Here is a 24,370-nt window from a genome sequence, read left to right as displayed (position 1 = left end):
AGTGGGTTATGAACTACAGTTGCCCTTCTGTGCTGCAAAACATGAGAACTTAGCCCTTCCTATTTTGGGGCCTGATAACCAACCTCATTCCGCTCTCTCTGCCTTCTACTGGTCCCAAGCTCTGGTGACCCCTGTCCTACTCTTTACTTGTGTAAAATCAAGCTTCCCTAGCTGTCACACATGAAGGAGAACGCATAGGTTTGTGTTTCTGTGCCTGACTCATTTAGCATTATGTCCTCCACTTCCGTCCACACTGCAGCAATTGGCGGGATTTCACTCTTTTTTTTTTCTCTCTCTCTCTTTTGAAAAGACATATCGTCTGGGCATGGTGAGATCAAAGGCCAGGCCTTTGATAAAAAATATCCCTGGGATACAATTAGATGGAGAAAATAGACTTTCTCTGAACTCTCGTTGTGGGGACCGCTGATCTGTTTGATAAGCCGAAACCTTGATGTCTCTCGGAAGGGCAGTCCAGTGAACTGCTGGCGGTGCTTGCTAGTCCTGGAGGCTGCAAGGGATGCCTTTGGATCGTGGGGGTTCCACCACACGCCTGAATGCCGGATAAGTATTAGACAAAGTTTCAAAGAGTAGTGGAGCCAGGAATATAACCCAGTAGGCCAAGTATTTGCCGCACAAGGACCCTAGTCCAACCCCCCAGGACCCAGGTAAGAAGCTGGGTGTGGTGGCATGCAATAGTAATCCCACCCCTAGGAGACAGAGGCAGGGGGATCCTTGGAGCTCGCTGGCTAGCCAGCCTAGCCTAGTCAGTGAGCCCCAGATCCCAGGGAGAGACTTTGCCTCAAAAAAATAAAGTAGATGGCATCCTGAATGACATGTGAGTTGACCTCAACCTTCTACACACACATATCCCTGCACCTGCACACACTGAAGAACACACACATGCACACACACACACACACACACACACACACACACGAATATTGATAGCAGAACATCACGCCATCAAGTTCGGCCTGAAGAACCGTTTGTCCATATCTTCTCCTGGGTCCCCTCATCGCGAGACCAGCCCACACTGTAAGGACCCATGGGTAGTTCTGCAGAACCATTGGGTGTGGGAAGAACTGACCAGATGGAGCTGAGAGGAGGCCTGCCTTGACTCCCCTCAAAGTTTGTTTACTCTGCAGATTCCATCCTCTCCCAGATGCCCATGGCTGGGGAGAAGACGCCTGGTGACCCCATGATCTGTTGTGTTGCTAGCTGGCAATAGGGTTATTGGACAAAGCACTGAACTGTTCGGGCCTCGGTTTAAAAGAAACTTCAAGATAACCCCCTGGGGAGTTCAGGACTGAGTTCCTGGAGGCTGCCCCTGTGACGGGAAGCTGGCATTTTCCTGCCGCCGCTGTTAAATTTGGAGCTAAGAGCTCTTAAGGAGTTCCCTCTGCCTTCCTGCTCGGAGACTAATGTGTTTGGAAGGAATGAGTCAGTTGTAATTACAGTACATATGCCATGTAGAAAAGAAATTCATTACACGGTACAGCAATTGGTACTTAATAATTAAGACACAGCCGACGTGTGTGACTTACCCCTGTGTCTGTCGCAGTGACTAAGCATATTTTATATCAGGATTCTGGGTGAAGGAAGTACATAGATTCAAGATGTGCCCAACACAGGCGGCATAGCGGGAGAGCACACACATTTACATGTATGGGTGTTTTGCCTGCATATATGTCTGTGTACCACATGTATGCCTGGGGCTTGGCCAGGTCAGAATGAGCATCAGATCCCCTAGAGGTAGAGGTAGAGTTGTGACCTATTATTATGTGGGTGCTGGGAATTGAACCCGGGTCCTCTGAAAGAACAGACAGTGCTCTTAGTTCCTCTCCAGCTCAGAGCACATTTAATAAAGCATCGTTTCTACCCACACAGAACCGCAGCCTTCAGACAGGAAGCCAGAGGTCTCTCTGTGGTCCCTAATCTGCTCATCCCTAATCTATCCGGAAAACCCAGGCAGAGACCCTCAGGCAAATGGGGGGAAGGGGCGCTGATGTGAGGCCCCTGGATCGTCCTCCCCTCACAGTGTTAGCTATTTTCCTTGTTGCCATGACTAAATGCCTGGCTAAACCCACTTAAGGAGGAAGTGGTTTATCTTGGCTCGCGGTTTGGGGATACCGTCTGTCATGATGCTAGGAAAGTGGCCGGAGCCTGAGGCGCCTGGTCACCTTGCCTTTGTAGTCAGGAAGCGGAGAGAGAAGAACGCTGCTGGTGCTCAGCTGGCTTTGGCCCTTTCATCCTGTCTAGGACGAGCCCAGGGAATGGGGCTGCCTACATTCCCACCTCAGCTCCCTCACCGCAGCACACACAGTTGTCCCCTAGGTTCTTCTAGGCCTTGTCAAGTTGTCAATGATAGCTGCCACCACACAGCGCAAGGATCCCCGGCAGGCAGGGGCTGTGGCGTGAGTTTTCTCCAGCTGGGACCTTTGCTTCCCTCACAGTAGAGCAGCAGCTGGCACTGAATGGACTCCTGAGAACTCTTCACGGGATAAATGAATGAAATATGCTAAAGCCATACGCTGGGGGTACGGGGAATGAGCCCTGCTGGGAAATGTCTATCCCAGATCCCCTGGCACCCCAACACAACAGAGCAACAGAGAACGGCCATTTATTGAGCACTAAGTGGCCCATGCATTGGGTCTCTCTCTCTCTCTCTCTCTCTCTCTCTCTCTCTCTCTCTCTCTCTCTCTCTCTCTCTCTCTCTGCGAGCACCTGTGAGGGAGGTATTGTAGACTGCAGGCAGGAAGCTAGAATTAAACAAGCTTTGGTGACTTGCTGGGTCGTCACACGTTTAGGAAACCAGTCCCATTGGGGCCCACTTTACAAGGTTGCCTGTGGTCGCTAGGGTGTAGAAAGCAACTCAGAGACGTGGTGATTTACCGAACAAGTTGTTGGTGGTGTCGTTTTCAATTACCCTTTGTTTTGATTTGTTTTGTTTGCTCCTGTTCCGGCTTTACTTCACTGTTGTTCGGTGTCAACAACTCGGGCCTTCCTCAATAGCAAAGAACTGGGCTCTGTCCGCAGAAACGAGCTGGAGGAGGCGGGGAGCTGCTATGGGGCAGCCTGCCTGCTCCAGCAGCTATAGTCTGACACCCCTGTTCTCAGCCTAGCCTCCTCTCACTCCTCAGCTCCCTACTGCAGCCTGCCTAAGGCTCCGCTCCACGGCTTCATCCTGGGCCAGACCACCACCCAGCCAGGCGGCTCCATCCATTTTGGCTGCGACAGGGGCTACCGTTTGGTGGGACACAGCATGGCCATCTGCACCCGGCACCCACAAGGCTACCACCTGTGGAGTGAGGCCATTCCTCTCTGTCAAGGTGAGTAGCAGGGGCTAAAGCAGCCACCTGGGGCTGGTCTCAGGAGCTGTACATCCGGGCCATGTGTGAGTCTCCCGGGGTCTGGTGATGGCGTCATTCCTTTAGCAAACATTTGCTCGGGGGCTGTGCATATCCAGCTCTGGGGGTCACACATGCACAGTGGGCTCTGCTCCCAGCCCCATAGGAGAGACAATGATAGAGGCCTTGAAGTGACAGGAAGAGGAAGTGTTGTAAGGAGGCGGGGCTCAGCAATCCCATGGTAAAAAGGGACCTGCCTCCTCCTAGCAGTTAAGGACTCCCCTAAGGCAGGGAGCTCCTAAAGCAAAGGAGTCAAGCGAACCCTGAGATCTGCCATTCAGTCTACATGCATTACCTTTCAGGATTTATGGGGCCTTTTCCCTCTCTATAAGAACATGCATTCTTGGGCTAGAGAGATGGCTCAGCGGTTAAGAGCATTGCCTGCTCTTCCAAAGGTCCTGAGTTCAATTCCTAGCAACCACATGGTGGCTCACAACCATCTGTAATGAAGTCTGGTCAGCAGGATACTGTATACATAATAAATAAGTATTAAAAAAAAAAAAAGAACATGCATTCTTGTCATGATGAAATATCACAGGGGCTGGGACTGGAGTGACTGCCCAGTCAGTAAAGGGCGGGCCTTGCAAGCCTGGGACCTGAGTTTGATCTTGTAGAACCTGTGTATACCTAAGCCAGGCGTAGTGGCACGTGCTCGGGATCTCATTGATGGAGAGACAGAGACAGGAGGATCTTTGAGGCTTCAACCTGGCCTGCTTGGTGAGATGCTGCCTCAAAAACCTAGGATGATACCTGTGAAGAGCAACTAACACTGTCCTCTGGCTTCCACATGCTTCTACACACATGTGCATCTGAACACACACACACACATACACACGAATAAAACAATATATACTTCCAGACTAGACATCTGGAAAAGTAAGAATAGCAAATAGCACAAAGGAAAAGAGTGAAAATGAACCATGATTCTGCCCTGAGATCGCTACTATTAATAATATAGTGCCTCTTTTGGTGCCTCTTTCTAAATACCAATTAACATCTCACAGATGGTTGCCAGTACTTCCTTGTTATTATTGTTGATGGCTGCATAGCATTATGGGAAAGCTGACATCTACTTAGGTGTCATCCTACTGTGGGTCATTTGAGCGTCTATGTATGTTGTTATCATATAGTTATAATTCTATCACTATGAGCATTCCGCGTCTATGTATGTTGTTATCATATAGTTATAATTATGTCATTATGAGAATTCCTATTCATTTCCTCAAATGAAATTCCCGGGAGAAGGTTGTTGGGCCACAGCAGACATACGTGCAGCTTTGAATGCCTTGTGCCTGCTCAGACTCCTTTCCTCATGCACACCTCTCCCAGCGGCAGTGAAAGTGCTTTCTCTGGGCCTCAGCATCATGTGCTACACAGGAGAAAGAAGAAGTGTCACCCACTGTGGACCAAGGAGGCACTGCTGTTTGATTTGACATTTCATGGTTCCCAGTGGGCTGACGTCTTTAATGACATCCGTTACCTCTGACCCTCACAACCTCCTAACCCGTGTCTGCTTTGGAAAAGACCAAAAATATTCTGCAGAGGGACTAGCTGCCACACACAGCAGATACGATTGGCATCAGCCTGGACAACTCTAGTCCAGAATCCATCTGGAAATGTCCAAGTGTCTAGTCTCGGTTAGGTCTCAGCCTGTCCCTCTGGGTCTGTGTCCTCACCCCCGGCTCTCTACCCCAAGTTTTCTTCACACCCTTTCTCTCAGCTGCTGTATTCCCTGAAACCCATATTCCACAACCAAGAAGTAAATGCCCCCACCTACTCCCCAGCAGGCTTGTCTCCCTTCCTCCTCCATTTCAATGAGGGTTCTCCTGGAAACATATACATAGCCCCTTCACAAATAGAGGGTGTTAATCCCCCACCGCTACCATTTCTGGCATGGCTTAGAAACTGGAAGAGCCTGGCATCCTGCCTGTCCTCTGTCCCTGCTTTCAAGCCATGGCTTCTCTAGGAGACACTGCATACTCATGACTTCAGCCAACTGCCCTCTCTACGCCCACTCTCCCCTATACCTCATCCCGCGAGAACTTCCAAACGCTTTGTCCTTTTATCTCCTCAAACTTCCTACCCTCAGAGTGTCTCTCCTACCTTTGGGTAAGGACACCCATTGAGCTGCAAGCTCCCCAGCTAGGGAGTTATCTTGTTTTCTCAGCTGTCTGTACCAGCTGGGGTCAGACCAGGGCTATGAGCAGGGGCTGTCACCACTGCCTCTGGTTGCTCCCCAAGCAGAACATCTATAGGGATCTGGTAATTTTGCCTGGGGCGGGGGGCTCAGGCAAGCAGAGCAGTTAGTTCACCTGCTATGGCGGTTTAGCTGACCCAGTCCAACTCGAGCTCAGTCTTGCTGTCTAGACATTAGATGAGCCATGTCTTTAGATGCTTCCTGCTTCGTCATTCATTGTGAGCTCCAAATTGCCACCCCTACGCCCATCTTTTGGCACCATAACCAATTTTTGAATCCTTTTTCTCTCTTGTGTCCCAAACACCTCCCTACCCCTGGGTAGCCAACCTTCCCTCATCATAATGGAGTCCTAGACTAGGACCTCTGGAAATTCTGGTAAGTTCAGCAGAGTCATGCATTACCATTGGCCACCATTAGGGGCCTTTCGGCTGCCAGAGCTTCTTCTGGATCTGAAGGGAAAGGGTCTGAACTCTAGACCAGCAGTTGTAGGTAAGGGATGGTAGCAAGTCCTCACAGTTTTGTTCATCTTTCTTTATGCATATTCCTCCAGTAAATCTATCCAACCACAGACCTCACCACGCTGCGGCACGTGTCTGAAGCATCCGCTTCCACACTCCATCTATTTCTATTCCTTTGTTTTCCAGTTTCTTGGTTTTTGTGTTGTTTTTGGTAGAGAATTCCCTAAAGTAGACTTCTCAGAGAGGATTCATGAGAGGAAGACTTTCCAAGTCTCTAAGTGTGTGGAAGGTGTAATGACTTTAGCCCTCATATATGCTTAGCAGGGCGACTAGATTAAATTCTAGTTAGAAATAATTTCATTCACAAACCTGAAGGCTTTGTTCAATTTTCTCTGGATACCTTGTACAGGTGAGGAGAAGGGTCAGCCTGATTCCCATCCTCCAACAGGGTCCCCTCGACCTCTCAATGGTCCCCTTTGTGTCCCCTTGATTCCCTTTCAGCCTGAAGACTTGTGTCTCTCTTCAGCTCCTGGAAATGTTCTTTCAGGATCATTCTGCTCATCCACCCACTTCCTGCTATCTCTAAAGCTCTAAGCAGCTAAACATCAGACCTTGGACTGATCCTTTCCGTGTTTGGTCCCTTTTTCCTGTTTTCACTCTGCCTTTTGGGTCTTATTTATTTATTATTTATTAAAAATAAAAAATATTTTATTTTTAATATCCAATACGTTGACTTCCTGTGTATTTTGACAGTTTGAAGGAACCCTTCCTTTGCTCTCTTCAAAGTTCTCTCTTCTCATTTCATGAATGTCGTGTGTCACTTAACCTCAGGAGACCCCTGCCTGCCCAGTGCAGCAATCCCACTCCTCCCGTTTCTCTAGCTCTGTCTCCTGGGAGGGGTTTTCCCTGCTGCCATCCACCAGGTGTTTAGTCTTACTTCCATCACATTGACACCACTGGTTTCTTCCATCTGTGTAGTAACCTCTGATTGTCCGTATTGAACAAGTAAAAGCTAGGTAGCAGGTGGTTGAGTTCCTTTCTTTTGTGTAGCTGTCTTTGCCCATAAAGTTTCTCCCATGAGTGAAATCTGGGTATTGGTACACAGCAGGGATGAGCGGAAAACCTTCAGGTGGAGGGACCCTAAATCCCATGGGGCAGCTGAACCGCGCAACCTGAGTTTGACCCACGCGGTGAAAGAATTTTCCTCTGAATCCCCATGTAAGCAAGTACACATGTTCACACACACACACACACAATTAATTAATTAAATCAAATGTAATGAGAAATTTTTATTAAAAAGAGCACCCCTTGGAAAGCTAACTAACCGCCACCTTGGCACTCCTGACTCTTTCAAGGGACTCTGTCCCACACCTTAAGGAAGAGGGGACACTTGGTTCTTTTCAGCAAGCAGAGGCTTGGATGCCTTGACACCGCACCCATGGAGCAGAATGGAAGGAAGTTTTCTGTGGGTCTCCTTCCTGTGGGTTTTGAGCTGCAGCCTTTTCCTTGTATTCAATCTGTGAACACACTTCTCTCTCTGTCCCATCCTCCGGTTTGTTCTTTTCTGAGATCTCTAATGACAGTTCCCTGTTGTCTTTCTTCGCGGGGCCTCTTTTGTTTGTTAGTCTTTACTCAAGTTGTAGAGCCTTAAGGGGAACTATGAAAGTGTAGTCTTGGAACGTGTTGAGTCAGAAGTGCTCACGGCATCCTTTCTCCTTTACCAGCTCTTTCCTGTGGTCTCCCTGACGCGCCCAAAAACGGAATTGTGTTTGGCAAGGAGTACACGGTGGGGACTAAGGCTGTGTACAGCTGCAATGAAGGCTACCTCCTCCAGACGGGTGCCGAGGCCACCACAGAGTGTCTGGACACCGGCCTGTGGAGCAACAGCAATGTCCCCCCACAGTGTGTCCGTGAGTCGAGGGGCAGTGGTGGCAGGTGGCAGGAGTTGGGGATGCAGCTGAAAAGACCCCTGTAAGAATGGGCTTTGAGTTCAGTAGGGAGCTAAGAACCTGTGGGGGTTAGGGCTTAGAGGACTCAGGGAGGAGGAAGGTGGGCGGCTACCAACTGTGGTCCCCATTTCGAGTTACTCTCAGAACATTGAAGGACCGTGATGATCTAGGGTGTTTTCATAAACCACTACGGCACTTAGAATGACCGCTAAGCTGCATGAATGTCCCTTGATCACAGAACTTTACAGTGAGGATCAAAGACAAATAGGCCATATTCAGTCCAGTGTACAGGTTTTTATTTTGTTTGCTTCATTAAAAATGTACATATAGCTGGGTGGTTGTAGTACATGTTGCGCAGCACTCGGGAGGCAGAGGCAGGCGGATCTCTGTGAGTTTGAGGCCAGTCTGGGCTACAGAGCGAGTTCCAGGACAGCCAGGGCTGTTTCACAGAGAAACTCTGCCTCAAAAAAACAAACAAACAAAAAAGTAGATATATGCATGTATACATATGTGTGCACAGTGTGCATATTACTTCTTAAGATTTTATAATCAAGAAAATTTAAACAAATATCCAGATTTCTGGAAAAACAATAGAGATCTCCAGCTGGGGATGCACCTCAGTTAACAGAGTGCTTACGCAGCATAATCTGAGGGTGGTAGCTCCTGCCTGGAATCCCAGCACCCCACAAATGAAGGCAAGAGAATCAGAATTTCAGAGCCACCTTAGCTTGGGTTATTTGACAGGCATCCAAAAGAGAATGGGCGGGGTAGGGCGGGGCGGGGGGGGGATGTCCTGGAACCTGAGCAATGGAATGGGCAGTGCACAGCCAGTAACTGATCCTGGCACAATGCCAGCCTTATCCTTTTATTTTATAGATCTATGCTCCCCACTTGCTGCATCCTCCTCCCCAGCCCTCTTCATCCATTCATCAAACCTGCCTAGGAACCGAATGTTCCTGGATTCATCATTACCGTGTTGAGTTCCCCCAGTCCCTCGTGCTACACTCTGTGATGTCTTCCATTACCAGTTAGCTCATTCTCGTCCCTGCTCCTTGTTCCCCCAGCTGTGACCTGTCCCGATATCAGCAGCATCAGTGTGGAACACGGCCGGTGGAGGCTCATCTATGAGACCCAGTACCAGTTCCAGGCCCAGCTGATGCTCATCTGTGACCCCGGCTACTACTACACTGGCCAGAGGGTCATCCGCTGCCAGGCCAATGGCAGATGGAGCCTGGGAGAGTCTATGCCTACCTGTCAAAGTAAGCTTGAGGACGGACTGGGCCCGTTTGCATGTTCCTTCGTGAACTGTTGCAGTTCCTTCGTGAACTGTTTCATATACATGGGGTAGATTGAGGGGTAACCCCCAGCGAGGGCAGCATACCTCATTTTGGACACTCACCTAGCATCCGGAGCTGGGAAAAGGCTTGCTTCTTAGCCCCGTGTCATCTTACTAAAAGCTCCGTTTTAATAAACCTCCAGCTCAGCGTGCTCTGATTAACTCATTCACTAGGGTCCAACTATATGCCAGGTACCAGACAGGTACAAAAATCAAAGCCTGTGGCCTGCCTGGGGAGATGGCTCCGTGGGCAAACAGCTTACCATGCAGGTCTGAGGATCCAAGTTAAGTGGGTCGTGGTAATGAGTGCGTTCATGATCCCAGCACTCTCACGGCAAGACCCGAGGCGGAGACCGAGGAGTAGCTGGAAATCAGGAGCCAGCTAGCCTGGTGTGTGTGGCAGAAATGAGACCCTGTCACACTGGAAAGCGAGGACAAATACCTGGAGTTTCCCTCTGACCTCTACACGTGCAGTGTCACGTGTACACACACATGCACACACACACACACACACACACACACACACACACACACCATGATTTAAATAAAACAGGGTATGGCTCTTGCCTGCCAGCCGCTTACAGTCTACTAGAGAGACAAGAGAAAGAGGTCATGATCCATGTATGATAAGACCTGCAGCTGGGTGTGTACAGGGGGGAAGGAGGGAGCATGGAGGACCGCCCAAGTCTGTCTGCCTCCTCTCCATCGCTTAGCTTTCCTTTGGTTCTTGGACTCTCAAAGGCCAGTCCCCGATACCTAGAGAATTGGTGTGTGTGTTCTTGGGTCTCCTACAGACCAGAAGGGAAAGCCCTGTGCTGCAATACCGTGTTTCTGACAGAGTAGCAAGCAGTCCTGAGTGTGGAGCAGCCTCACTGCGGCATAGCCTCGGTGGCCAAGCTGCACCTTGTACTTCAGCCGGAGGCTGTTGGCGTGCTCCCTTGAGGAGGACTGTGATGTTGGCGTGCTCCCTTGAGGAGGACTGTGAGGCTATCACTGCCCTATCAGAAAAGGACAAGATTGATGTCATTGTCTGCCCTGAGCACACCACAGACTCACCATCTCCTCCTAGCCATGGCTCCGCCTTTGTCACCTGTAGAGCCTGAGCCTTGTCTCCAGAGATGGAGCCTGAGTTCCTGGGGTACCTTTTGATGGGGCAAGTCAGCGTCACAGTGCGTTCTGGTCACCCTCAGGAAGGCGAGGCGGTCCTTGGCTTTGGTCATTACTTGCTTCCATGCTATTCAGCATGTGACTCATGTCACGTCTTGGAACTGCTTCATTGAGCATTTTATGGTCTTTCTAGTCATCTCCTGTGGAGAGCTCCCCACACCTCCAAGTGGGCACCGCATTGGAACAATGTCTGTCTACGGGGCAACCGCCATCTTCTCCTGCAATTCTGGATACACGCTGGTGGGCTCCAGGGTACGGGAGTGCCTGGCCAATGGGCTCTGGAGTGGTTCTGAAGTCCGCTGCCTTGGTGAGTGGCCCCAGCCCCACCCTACCTGCCTACTTACTCCAAGCACCAACATTCAGGCATCCACTGTGACTAAATCTGGGGACTAGGTTCCCTTGGGGAACTCAAAAGAATAAGAAGACTAGTTTCTGGGGGTCTACATTCTATCAGAAGAACCCCTCATCTAATTAGTCCCTAGGATGACCAGTGTAGCCTGGCCTCTACCCTATAGAGACACATTCTTATAACGCACCTAAAATATCCTTTATATTATTTATTGGAGGATTGTTTTGAATTATCCATATTATATATGTATGCATATTATAATACACACATGCACACACACTAATGTATACAACAAATGGCAGGAGCATTCACAAACAACTAGCTTACAAAGGAGAGAGCTTCCACTGCTCCCAGGGCTAATGTACTCCCTGACTGAGCTTTATCTCTTGTTATTATTTTCTGGACTCTCCCAGTTCCCAAGGAGGGTCTCAACAATATGAGCCTAGCAGAGCAGATTGGGTGATCTGTTCCTGGGACACACGCTCATGACCTCCAGGGCACAGAGGGTCCTTGCCAGTAACCGCTTTCAGGGGCACTCGCTTGAGATACAGCTATGAGCCACTGTTACACAGTCAAAGGGGCTGAAGGAATGCCAGCAAACTACTGTGCCCAAGGTTTATTTAATAAAAGTAACTCACTGAGGTGACACACAGAAAGAATGAATTTGGCCAGGCGTCAGGTCTTGCACGGTTGTCACCAGAAGGACAAACTGTGATGGCTTTACCTAGGCTGTGATACTCACTAGACAGTAGGGACCCAGGGGATGGTCCCTCTGTTATTTTCTAGCACTATGATAAAATGCATGAGATAATCAGCTTATAGCAAGGGAAGATTAATCTTGCCTCACGGTTCTAGAATTTGGGGCCCATGATCCCTTGGCCTCTGCTCTCTGGACTGTGGTGAAGTAGCCCACAATGACAGAGTCAGGGGCAGAGGAACAAGTTTCCTGGTCATATCCTAACTCCTCCCCACCTCCTAGAGACTGGGTATCAAGCTTCCAATGCATGAAGCTTTAGGGACATACTCAAACCATAGGAACCCCAGAGACTAGGAGGAGCGGTGATCTGTGCACAAACGCTGTGCCTGGTAATTCGGACTGTAGCCTTGGTGTTGGGGACCAACGTGCCCACAATACCCTTCCTGTCCCATCTGGAGTTCCTGAAGTCACTCCTGGATCACTGTTCTCTGGGGAAGGGGGGGGGGCATGAAGCATGGCTGAGTACTTGGTCCTTTCTCTAGAACCCACCTAAGCTCCACCCCACTTTCTATGAGTTTCTCTTTGATGGACTCTCTTCCCCCATCCCACCAAAGCTGGACACTGTGGCACCCCAGAGCCCATTGTCAACGGGCACATCAATGGGGAGAACTTCAACTACCGAGGCAGCGTGGTGTACCAGTGCAGCGCTGGCTTCCGCCTGATTGGCATGTCTGTGCGCATCTGCCAGCAGGATCATCACTGGTCGGGCAAGACCCCTTTCTGTGTGCGTAAGTATGGCAGCCCCTCTCCCTAGCCAACACGGGCTTCCTCCCTTTACCTCTTAGCTAAAGGTTTCGTATATTCTTTCTACCCCCAAAGATAAGATCACTACATCCATTTCTTCAGGTCTCTATGTCTGTCATTCACTGTTTTTTATTATTCCCTTGTGATTTCTTCTAATGTACTTTTTTGGTTCATTTTCTAGTTTGTGTGCAAATTATATTACACGCATGCATATACAGGGAGCAAATAACAGAAGCCTATCCAGGCAACCTCACTCATTTTCATTCTTTCATTTTGTGTCATTTTTATGGTTGTAAACATTTGGAGCAATAAAATTTCTTCTGATCAACTGTTTTAATTGTATCTCATACATACTAATAATAAATGCTTATTTTTAGAAGCTTTTTAATTTGTCATTAATTGCTCCCAACACCTGGAAGATTTTAATAGAATAATTTTTTTTATTTCTAAACCAAAGAGGTCTCTTTTGATTTTATTATATGTTCATTATGAACAATAATTCTATTTCTTGAAATTTATTGATACTTGTCTTGTGTAAAACAGTTGATCAGTTGTTACGAATGTCCAATATGCCCCGGAGAACATGAGCATTGTGGATAATTCTGCTATACAAAAGGACAGGTGTATTCCTAAAAGGCATAAATTTATAAATTACGTCCTCTGCATTTTTACTGCCTTTTGCCCACTTGAGCTGTTTTCTTTGAGAGGCATGTTTAAGGTTTTCTGTGATCGGTGCATTTCCATTTGTCCCTGCCTCTCCCGCAGTAGTTTCCATGTTGTATATGGCGCATATATATTCACAACTGCTATAGTTGCAAATTCTGACTTCTCACCTTGAAAATCATCTTCTTCATCGCTTTTAATATTTTTTAGCATGAATTTTACTTTTCTCGATTTCAGACTAAGAATTCCAACTGCCACACTATTTCCTGGCACATCTTGGACCGTCCCCAAATGGCAGGCACATCTATTAAATTGGCCTTTCCCAGGCCAACATGAAAATCTCCCTGTCCATAGGTTAAAGTCATGCATATAGGTTGATATGTCTTACATGTGTGGCCCTAATTCTCTTGTGTTTTCTGTCATCATGATGTGTCGTTCTCTTTTGATATTTGGATCTTTGTTGTTGCCCCTGGACTTGTCACACCGAAATGCCACCTGTTCCCCGTTTTCCTGTTAAACCCTTTGTTACCTAGTTTGTCAGTACTAGTGTCCTTGAACTTTCACATAGTGGCTGCACAACATGCTCCCCATTCCGCTTCTCATTCTCAGTGCCTTTCTTCTACTCGGTCAAGGCTGGGAACATCTATTTTGGACCTCATGTATTATAAATCTATTGCTCCCCCACGCTTTTGCTTTATTCTTGGGCCCACGGTTAAATTCATCACCAATACCGCTGAAGCCTTCCCAGTTATTTCCCAGTGGGGTCAAGTTTAATCTTTAGTGGAATCTTCAGCACAACACTTTACATAGTCTTCTTCAAGTTCCTCCATGGGTTTTGCATGTGTGTGTGTGTGTGTGTGTGCTACTGCTGCTGCTACTAGTGGTGATTGTGTGTGTGTGTGTGTGTGTGCGCACGCGCGCACAAGCGATTGCTGTAGATCAAACCCATGACCTGGTGTGTACTAAATAAGCACTTTGACACTAGGCCGCATCCCCAGCCCTTGGTATTTTAGCACCAGGTCTCCTTATGTAGCCTCAAATTTGCAGTCCTTGTCCTCCCAGCTCCTGAGCACTGGTGTGATAGGTGTGTACCAGCACAAAGGTATGCTTGCTTGCTTGCTTGCAACTCCTTTCTATTCCCCGTCACTCGAAAGGCAGACGGATTGGCCATAAAATTCTTGATCACAAGTTATTTCTTTGATTTTTCTAAAATATTCTTCCATCATAATTTTATCAGTTTTTGTTACTACATGTGTTCATGTACGCCCATGCCTCTTTTATTCTATTTATTTAAACACATTTCAGTGTACATGTCCATAGGGAAATGATGACAGCTGTCGAGAAAACTACAATATCATTTCCTTTCTTTCGTGCGGATGGGAAGCATGCCTGAAGCCTACTCTCTTGGGAAAAGTCCAGTGCACAATACAGCGCTGTTAACTGCAGGCGCTGTGCTGTGCCCTGGGCCCCAGGCTCTGTCACTGTCACTAGTCCTGTGGGGCTGCACCTTTGGATCATCACACCAGCGTTTCCTTTTTGCGCTCGCCCTTCCCTGAGCAACCACTGTTCCTCGCTCCGTCTGAACATTCAACCTGCAGACGTGCATTAGGTTCCCGCTGGGTGGTTTTCAGGGAGACTCTGCTTGGTTTTCACTCTGTCTCTGAAGTCTGATATTTCTCTGAGGGCTGAATGCTACATGACGGCTTCCCTGGATATCCTGTGGGTCTCTGAATGCATCCATTCTACTCTTACTCCTCCTAGATTATAGTGTTAAGGTCTGGCTCAGGCCTGCTGTGCCTGGCCTGTTAATTCTTCAACTCCCAGGCAGTTTAAAGCCCAGGGCAGTCCTGTCCTGGTTGTCGCAGGCCTGGGTTTTCTGTTCTTTTATTTGTTCTTGTTAATTTGCATTTGGGGGGGGGGTTTACTTGGGCACCATGATCCTCTGCTACCTACAAGTAATTTGGAAAATTCTTCACTTTTTAGAGTTCCCTAAAGTGAGCCTTTATGTAAAATGCAAGGGTTTTTGCTCTTCACTGTTGTAAGGCAAAGTTTTGTCTCTAATTGCTCCTCTTCATCTAACTCCTCATACATGGAGCAGGCCACCAGACAAGCAGGCCGCTCCACAGTAATGTCTAAAACCAGCCTTAGCGACCTCCTCAGTGTTGAGTTTACAGAAAGCGAAACCAATCCATATCTAGCCCTCCTTCCAGATGTGTCTACATCAAACACGTTTCATTACACCTAAGAGGCTCACATGAAAATGCCTTATGCCAGGGCCTGGGTAGAGAGTGCCTGACTAGCCTAAAGGCACTCTGGTTAGACTTAGGTCAAAGTCACAGGTCTTGGGATAAGAACTCGGGCTTTCATCCCCGTGAGCCGGTGCGCCCGGCATAAACAACCAGAAAGATTTATTTTAGGCTCCAGGATTCAGAAGCGTTCATCCATCATGACGGGAAGGCAGTGGTGGAGCCCACAGTTCATGTCACAGCAGCCAGAATGCCCAGAAAGGCAAAACAGGAGGAAGCCAGGGTCGCTAAGACCCGCCCTTGATGATGTACTTCCTCCCGCTAGACCCCGCCTCTTCCTTTCCACCACCTCCCAACTGCTACAGCGTTACCATTCCATCAGTTCTGTTCACTGGGTCAGAGCAGCCCTGTTCTCATGTCTGGACGCGCCCTCATCGAGGCATGCAGACATGTGCTCTTCTGAACTTGGGGCGTTTCTCCACTCTGTCAAGGTGACAGTTCAAGTGAAGGATCACAGCTGTCTGCTCCAGTCAACTTCCGCTTCTCTCATTGACAGCAAAAGCCACTATAGTTTGAGTCAAGTTCTTCCCCCAGCATTTCTCTGCTCCGGCCAGAAAGAACCTCCTCATGAAAAGGAGCCCTGGTTCTGAGCCCCGCTGCCAAGAGATACAGGGCAAGAGACAGGATGTCACAGACGAAGCTCTGAAGCAGGTGGCAAACACAGGGCTCTAGGGGCAGAATGGTGCATAGGAGGTAGCAACGGGTGGCAGTGGCTGTTCCTGCTGTCCCTGAACAAGGTCTGCAGCCTGGGAGTAAGGGGAGGCAGTGAACTCGGGCTGCAACAGCAGAAGACATGCCTGGGTCATGTCAACCCACAGGCTGGCACTCTTCCTTCTTTAAACTACTTGACATTTTAGATTATCTTCCAAGGCCTGGGGTTGTCCCCTCGCCTCTGTCTGCACCTCATGTTAAACTACGCTGACCTTTGTTTCTGACCTCTCCTCACTTCCCCTTGTAGGCTTTTTGGTCTGTCTTCCCTTAAAAGTCGGGGCTCCCCAGGTTGTCATGTCACTCATCACACTTCTGAGTTAGATCAAAAGGTTTTTAGCTTTGGTGAGGGCATCATGATCCCTTGCCCAGCTGGCACAAAGTTAGCAAATAATACTAATTGCGAGGCATACCCTGCCTGTCCCGCATCCTCAGTGATCTAGCCAAAGCCTCCTCTCCCTGGAGACAGATGCAGGTCAGGCAGCATCCCAGGGGAGAAGAGGCTGATGTGGGGCTGTGGAATAGAAGGCAGGCTCACCTGTCTTCTGTTCTGATTGCAGCAATTACCTGTGGACACCCAGGCAATCCAATCAACGGCCTCACTCAGGGCAGCCAGTTCAACCTCAACGACGTGGTCAAGTTCGTTTGCAACCCGGGATACATAGCCGAGGGGGCCGCCAGGTCCCAGTGCCTGGCCAGCGGTCAGTGGAGTGACACACTGCCCACCTGCAGAAGTGAGTCACCCTTCCTGCCCTGCTGTCTCCCCCACCCTGTAGGCTTCTGCGGCCTAGGAGGACTAGCCATTGGCATTCAGTCCCAGGGTCATTTTCCTCATGCAAGGAATCCTTGAGGCTGTGAAAGGTACAAGTGGAGCCATTAACCCCCTAGATATGGTTGTGGAACACTTCATCGTGGGTCTTAAGAAGAAATCAAGTTTCATCTTGCAAGCCTTATTTATCATCATATAATGCTGCTGCGTATATGTATGTGTGCATGCCTGTGTGTGTGTGCACAAAGGGTCTTTTTTCACATAAACAAGGAATTTAGAAGTTGTATCATCTCTGAGGGACATCTTGGCCTTTCCTCATGGTTGCAAAATTGCTGCTGTGGCTCCTTTGTAACTGCATTCACTCACGCTCTGTTGATGAGGAAAGGGGTGGAAGATAAGAGAGGCAGAGAGGAAGTCAGATGCTCCCGGATAACTCTAGACTGGCTGTGAAGGGTTTCTCATGACAGTCCAGCTGTGAAACCTCAGAGACTCATCAAAGGTCAAACAAATACCTTAGGGCTGGGGAGGCAGCTCAGGCATTAAAGCCTCTGCCTGAGGAGGCGTGAGGATCTGAGCTAGAGCGCCAGAGACCACGAGCTTGCCCCAGGGACTCAGTTCAGCTAGTCTAGCCTAATTGCTGAGCTCTGCCCAGTGGGAGACCCTGTCTCACAGGAGGTGGGCAATGTGGTCATGCAAAGTTGCCCTGCATCCACATTCACATACAAACACGTGTGTGCACATACATATGCACATGCATACACACATAGATAGCTTTTAAAAAGTGAACATCACCTAAGAAGCCACAGATGAGTTTTGGGAAGGAGCCACGCTATGCCAGGGGTCAGGCACACAGAGGCAAGACAGCCAGGCCCTTGAGGATGGAAGCAATCAGCGCAGGGCAGTCAGCACTGGGAGCGCTGAGGGAGAGAGACTGAGTGGTCTAGGAGGGGAAGCCGGCTCCTCGGGGGAGGTGTGGCCACCTGGACGTGGAGGATGAACCCATGACCAGGTGACCAAGGCAGAGCGGAAGGGCTGCGGCCTCAAGGCCAGACCAGCTTCCTGCTTGTTGTCCTCAAGCCGTGATGGTTTCCTCGGGCTGCCATCAGAGCTTGAGATCATCCTCACGACCGGATCTCAGTGTCTCACTGTCGCTTCCAATCACAGTCATCAACTGCACGGATCCTGGGCACCAAGAGAACAGCGTCCGGCAGATCCATGCCAGCGGCCCCCACAGGTTCAGCTTCGGGACCACTGTGTCCTACCAGTGCAGCCACGGCTTCTACCTCCTGGGCACACCGGCGCTCAGCTGCCAGGGAGATGGCACCTGGGACCGACCCCGTCCACAGTGTCTCTGTAAGTAGATCCTTTTGCTTTTCGTAACTGGTGGGGAGATATATCACAAATCACCCCCATGTGTCCATGTGGCACCCCCATGTGTTCCTGTGTGTGCACATGCATCTTATATCACTGCAGCGTTCTGGCTGCTCCTTGGACATCAGAACCCTTCTTGGGTCCCTGTTGCAAAGGTGCCATGCCAATTTACACACGTTCTTCTTGGACGGGGGCTGTTCCCTATCCCCTCTGGTACTGCCATTGAACCCTTAAGGCCTTTGAGGATTCCTCCCTGCAGAGCTGACCGTGTAGTGAGACATATTGTCGTTTTACCTCTTTCTGGATTTTCTAGAAAGATAACACGTCATCTTTCTTGTAGCTGTGACAAAGTATTTGACAAATGCAACCTAGGAAGGGGGGTGCTTTTGGGTGACAGTCTGGGGGTACAGTTCCCTGTGGCAGGGAAGTCATGGCGGCAAGAGTCTGGGGCAGCTGGTCATGCTGCATCCATAGAGGAAGCGAGGAGTGAGTAGTTGCTGGTCTCAGCTCACTTTCTCCTTTTCTATGTAGCCCAGAACGCAGCCCATGGAATGGCGCCACTGCATTTAAAATGGGTTTTTCCCTTACTTAACCCAGTCCAGAAGTTCCCTACAGACATGCCCAGAGACTGTCCTCTAGGTAATTCTAGATTTTGCCATGTTGCTAATTAATTTTAAACCATCATATAAGACATGAGCCCCTTTCCGCAGGAGGACTGAAGTGAACTGCCAGTCTGTCTGGATGCCAGTATCCCGGTCAGCCTGGATGCTAAGTCTGGCGTTGCCACTGAACAAAACACATAGCTTTGGAGAAACCCATTGTCCTCCCAGCGTCCTGGCTTCTTTAGAAAATGATGCATATTCTAAAAATCAAATGCATCATAGGACAGAACATGCACTGTGAGAAACGGTTTACATAATCCAAGCCTGCCAAGCAAAACAGAGAAGCACCCACACTTCTTCACCTAGCAACTGAACTCTTTCTTTTGGTCCTCATGAAAGGGAGCCCCAGACACTCTGTGGAACCCTTAAGTACCCTGACTCATGGGGTCCATTGTCACTCTCGACAATGTATTTCTTTCTGGTCTTTGTTACCATTTCAACTTTGAATAGTTTCCTTCCTTGCGACTATTAATAAAGAAAAAGAAAATGCCGGGCTAACCATCCCATAGGGTTGTTCAGAGGCTGCGTGGGTGAATCCACAGAGCACTCCTTTACTCTCTGGCACCTGGGGCTACCCCACGCGTGACAGTGGCGTTCACTGCTACAGGGACAGTATGGAGAAAAGCGGAGCCAGGGGAGGGGCTGGCTGCTGGCCCCTCGGTCTTATGGAATGAGTGGTGCCCTTGGGAATGCGCACTCCTGCTGCTGAAGGGGAATCTCGGGGCTTGCTCCTCCCCATCTCCCTGACACAGAGGCGAAGATGCACTCCTGAAGCCTGAATGGCTACTGAGCTGTGGCCATCACCAACCAGGGCACCGGTCTGTTGTGAGCCCTCCGGTCTGCGTGACATTATCCTTGCTTCTAGGTGTAGTAGGAGAACGATTTTACAGCTCACTGTCAATGTTTCTCTTGCCCGAGGACCCTTGCATGGTCCTCCCAGCCCTTGTATGAATGATAAGTTGTTTGGACAACTGCCTGCATGTGGTGTGCCAGCCAAGCTTTGGAGCCATTAGTGGCTTCCAGTCATAAGGGGAATTCTGGTCTTCTTCCCTTCTCGGCATCAGTGTCCTGCCTTATGCCCTGTCTGGATGGAAACTATGGTGACTATGAAGATCCTCCTGCCTTTTGGCAGAATTTTCCATCCCACCAGCCACCTCCCAAATAACCACACAGCACACAGGGACTTATTAACTATAAGTGCTCAGCCAATAGCTTAGGCTTGTTACTAACTAGCTCTTACAACCTAAATTAACCCGTATTTCTTATCTATACTCTACCACGTGACCCGGTACCTTTCCTCAGCATGGCTCATCTTCTCCCCAGGTCTCCTGGCGGCTCCACCCTTCTTCACCCCAGAGCTCTCTCCCTGTCTGTAAGTCCCGCCTAACTTCTCCCTGCCTAGCTATTGTCCGTTTAGCTCTTTGTTAACACCAGTGAGAGCAACACATCCTTATAGCATACAAAAAGATTATTCCATAACACCTGCCTCACAGCAATACTCAATCAAAACCATGATCACATCCTCTGAAACAGCTTCATGGCGGCCTCATCCCGATTGTCCCTCCACAGAGCCACCAGTGTGATCCTGAGACATAGCGTGAACTGAGCCATGTCCCTCTGGTGCTTCTTATTATGCTTAGAATAAAATCAGAACGTTACACCATGACCTGATTCCAGTGCCACCCCCATGCCCTGGTCCACCCTTCCCTGGTTCATCTGCACACAGCTGTGGTTTGGATACAAAAAGTCCTGCACTGCATGGGGTCATGGGTTTGAATACCAAGTCTCCAGCTAGTGGTGCTGTTAGGGAATTCTCTGAAAGCTTTAAGAGGCAGAACCTCCCTCCGAGAAGCAGGCCATTGGTGATTTATAGTCCAGTTCCACTTCCTGTCCACTCTATACTCCCTGACTTCAGACCCAGTGTGGCTGACTGCCTCAATGCCTTCCCCACCATGATGGACTATAGCCCCTCAAACTGAACCAAAGTAAGTCCTGTACCCTCAAGTTGCTTCTGCCAGATACTTGGTGGTAGAAACAAGAAAAGCAGCTAAGATACACACCAAGTACATCCTGGCTTCAGCCCTGCACAGGTCATGCTCCTTCCTTGATGTCCTTGCCCCAGATGGCTCAGTCCTGACCTGTCCTCACAGAGACCATTCTTACCACCCTGTTTAAAAGCAGCCCCGCCCCTCGGCTTGCCCCCAGACACCCCTGCCCTTTCTCGGCTTTGCCTCTTATGGTAACACCGCTATTCATTTACTCCATTTTAGCCTCTCGTCCCCATTATAAGCTCTAAGAGTGCATGAACTTTATTCCCCATACACACAGACCGGAGCCTGTCACATCACAGGCAATAAGCAAGGTACACTGACCAAGAAAGGGGGAAACTAAGCCCAGTCCTGGCACCCTAACCTGTGTGTCTCAGTCCTGGGGTCTTGATATTATCCCTGGCCTTCACAGCTATGTGTTGATGTTTCAGGCAAAGGGATTTGCAGAGTGAAGGCGGTGTGTGCTAGGAACAATTGGTGAGGCAACTTTGAGTTCAGAGAAAGGAACCAATGAAAACAGCCCAGGAAGGTCGGCTTCTTGTGTGTTCTGTATATACCATCTTTCTGCTTGGGCGTATCTTGGGTCTGCCCTGTGGCAGGTAGGAAACGGAGAGATGAGCAGGAGGGACAAGAAAAGGAACCGACGTTACTGCATACCTACTATGTGCTGCATAGGTATTACCAACGTTACTGCATACCCACTATGTGCTGCATAGATCCAACCTAGAATCAGTGTGAAATGGGCGGGGCTTTGTCTGCCGATGTCTGATTCAGGAGCCATATGGAAGCTCATACCCACGGATACCAAGGTTTCCTCCCCTTCCTGGCTTCCCACAGCAAGCCTGTGTGGAGTGATGGTGGCCCATCCCCAACAGAGCCACTGAGATGTTTGCGCTCTTCCCGCAGTGGTGTCCTGTGGCCATCCTGGCTCTCCACCTCACGCCCAGATGTCCGGAGACAGCTACATAGTGGGGGCCGTCGTGCGGTACAGCTGCACTGGCAAGCGAACTCTGGTGGGCAATGCCACCCGCATGTGTGGACTGGATGGACACTGGACAGGCTCCCTCCCCCACTGCTCAGGTATGGAGTGTGGTGTGCAGGGCACCGGAGGGGCGCTGGCTGGTGGGAGCATAGTCCGTGAACATGAGAACATTACAACTTGGGAGCCTGTGGCCCATCTTTCACAAGACAGCGCCGCTAGAGGGGGCTCCAAGTGCGCTCCGGCCCTTCGTCAGTTCTGACAGAGTCCATACAGCCAAAGGCCAAGGGCACTGCTCAATGAGGTCCACCTGGAGTGTTAGTCCTATCTAGAATCTGAGTCCGTGTACTCCTGGGAATGAGTCCAGGTCCAGGCCCATCCCGGTGGTCTTCTCGCCCCTGTTTCAGGATCCCTGGGCCCCAACCTGCCTTATTCTCTCTCATCAGTACCTAATTCAACTTGTCCCATGTTCTGACTGCCTCCCGGGATAGTCTCTGCCCTGAGTCACCATCCCCAGGCAATCCTTCTACTAAATTCTAACTCACTAGTCTCCGGGAGAACCCTGGCATGTAATTGAAGTAGCAGATGCAGGGAGCCACCAAAGATCCCATGACCACATTCCCTAAACCAGCAATCCATCCATAATGTCTTGAAACAGAGCAAAACATCTGGAAGTGAGTTGTACCACCACCAGCAGAAACCACAGGGCTAAAAAGCAACAGCCGCAGCTGAATCTGCTTTGGGGTAAACCTACCTGGCCCTACCAAAGAACGCCGCCAGGGGGCAGATGCTCTGGAGCCTGAGATTCCCTGGGGAGCCTGCCTTCCAGTTACCAATTCTTAGCCCTTCCCCCTTCTAGTTCCTTCCTAGAGGTAAAGAGCCCAGCCTCCTTGTCACAAAGGGCCACATCTCCTCATTAGACACACGGCCCTTGTAGTTCAAGATATCCAGAAAAGCCTCTTTACCAGTGTTTAGGACTCTGATCAAATATTGAGCCAGGTATATATTAAGTCTCTCAAAAAAGAAAAAAGTCCCCAAACCACTGTGCCAAAGGGTAGCTGGTTTCCTGGGTCAACCCCAAACACATTACTATGACCACTAGGAGTTTTGCTGTTCGGCCTTGTTAATCTCATGGACCACTTGACAAATGAAGTCGTAAGACTCCTTATGAACCATAAAGATGCCTTTAGCCTGGGCGGAGGGAGACCTGCTATCAAGGTCCCTGACTGCCTCCTTTGGGACTTCCAGTGGATGTGACTGGGATGTAGACTAGAAAGGGCAGAGTCTTGTACGCAGAGGTCCTGTTGGGCCCTAAAGCCCCACCAAGGAGGAGGTCACCCCAAGAGACACTCACAGCACGGTTGATGCAATAGCAAGAGGAATTTTTATTCTGCCACGGCAGAGGTCCCTCAGCCTCGAGAGGAGAAGGACACCTGCTTTGTCCATTACAAGCTCTTTTAAAGGAAAAAAAAAAACACAAAATCAGGGAGGGGGTAGTACAGAATCAAAGGGAAAGTCCAAAAATCATTTGTCAACTGTTTTGACTAGTTCATACAATGGTCAGCTAACTCTACTTGATCAATGTTATGGCAGTTACAAGGAGGAACACCTGCAGGTCGTCTCACCCCAGTTCCAGGGTCCAGGTCTTTTGAAGAAAGACTACAATGGGGGTGGAAAGTACTCAAAGCTCCCGTGCATGCGTGGCTGGTTACTAGGGACCTGGTTCCCAGGAAGGGGGGTGCAGTAGTGCTAAGGTGTCTCAAAGTCTTTCAGTCCTGGGTATCCAGAGCAAGTTCCAGGAAGAAAGGACATTCAAAGGAGGCTAGAGGGATAGCCATACATTGGTCCATTTCTTCCGTGATAATATTTGCACATAGTGCTCCCTTCTAGACATTGTTCGGGGACAAAAAGTGTTCTTAAAGTCTCTTTGATCTGCTTTTTCTCCATGCAAAGGAAAGTGCCAGGTAGAGGAGAAAGAAGCAAAAAAGAAGCTTCAAGAACTTCCTGCCCAATAGCACAGTCATCCTCTTGGGCATAGTGTGGAAGTGAAAGTGAAACTTTCCTCTCTAGCATTGAGCTAGCAGAAGCTAGAAAGCATGACTGAGGCCATTCTTGTCCAGAAAGCTGAGCCAAAGCCTCCCTGGCTAAAGCATGCATGTGTCTTTTGCAGAGGCCTCTCCTGTGTGTTTTTAAGAAAGAACCCACTTGCCAGGTGTTGGTGGTACACGCCTTTAATCCCAGCATTAGGAGGAGAGGCAGGCGCACCTCTGTGAGTTCAAGGCCAGCCTGTTCTACAGAGTGAGTTCCAGGACAGTCAAAGCTACACAGAGAAACCCTGTCTCAAAAAAGAGAGAGAGAGCCGGGCGGTGGTGGCGCACACCTTTAATCCCAGCACTCGGGAGGCAGAAGCAGGCGGATCTCTGTGAGTTCGAGGCCAGCCTGGTCTACAAGAGCTAGTTCCAGGACAGGAACCAAAAAAGCTACGGAGAAACCCTGTCTC

At 49.4% G+C, this 24,370-nt stretch overlaps 1 protein-coding gene across 1 annotated transcript in view; it reads left to right on the top strand.

Annotated features, from left to right (window-relative positions):
• Nucleotides 1–24,370, top strand: part of Csmd2 (CUB and Sushi multiple domains 2) — a 549,310-nt gene that overhangs the window by 496,166 nt on the left and 28,774 nt on the right. The window contains exons 49-56 of the mRNA XM_050156211.1: nt 3,141–3,329; nt 7,787–7,972; nt 9,076–9,270; nt 10,648–10,821; nt 12,175–12,348; nt 16,602–16,775; nt 17,975–18,163; nt 21,798–21,971. Of these exons, the coding sequence (XP_050012168.1) occupies nt 3,141–3,329; nt 7,787–7,972; nt 9,076–9,270; nt 10,648–10,821; nt 12,175–12,348; nt 16,602–16,775; nt 17,975–18,163; nt 21,798–21,971 (1,455 nt within the window). The remainder of the gene's footprint in view (nt 1–3,140; nt 3,330–7,786; nt 7,973–9,075; nt 9,271–10,647; nt 10,822–12,174; nt 12,349–16,601; nt 16,776–17,974; nt 18,164–21,797; nt 21,972–24,370) is intronic.

The sequence above is a fragment of the Alexandromys fortis genome, unplaced genomic scaffold, assembly GCF_014885135.2.
Source record: "Alexandromys fortis isolate MF-2015 unplaced genomic scaffold, M_Fortis_MF-2015_v1.1 scaffold_26, whole genome shotgun sequence".
NCBI classification, from domain to species: domain Eukaryota; kingdom Metazoa; phylum Chordata; class Mammalia; order Rodentia; family Cricetidae; genus Alexandromys; species Alexandromys fortis.
The sequence above is the reverse complement of the archived record's forward strand: the minus strand, read 5'-3'. Positions and strand labels throughout refer to the sequence as shown.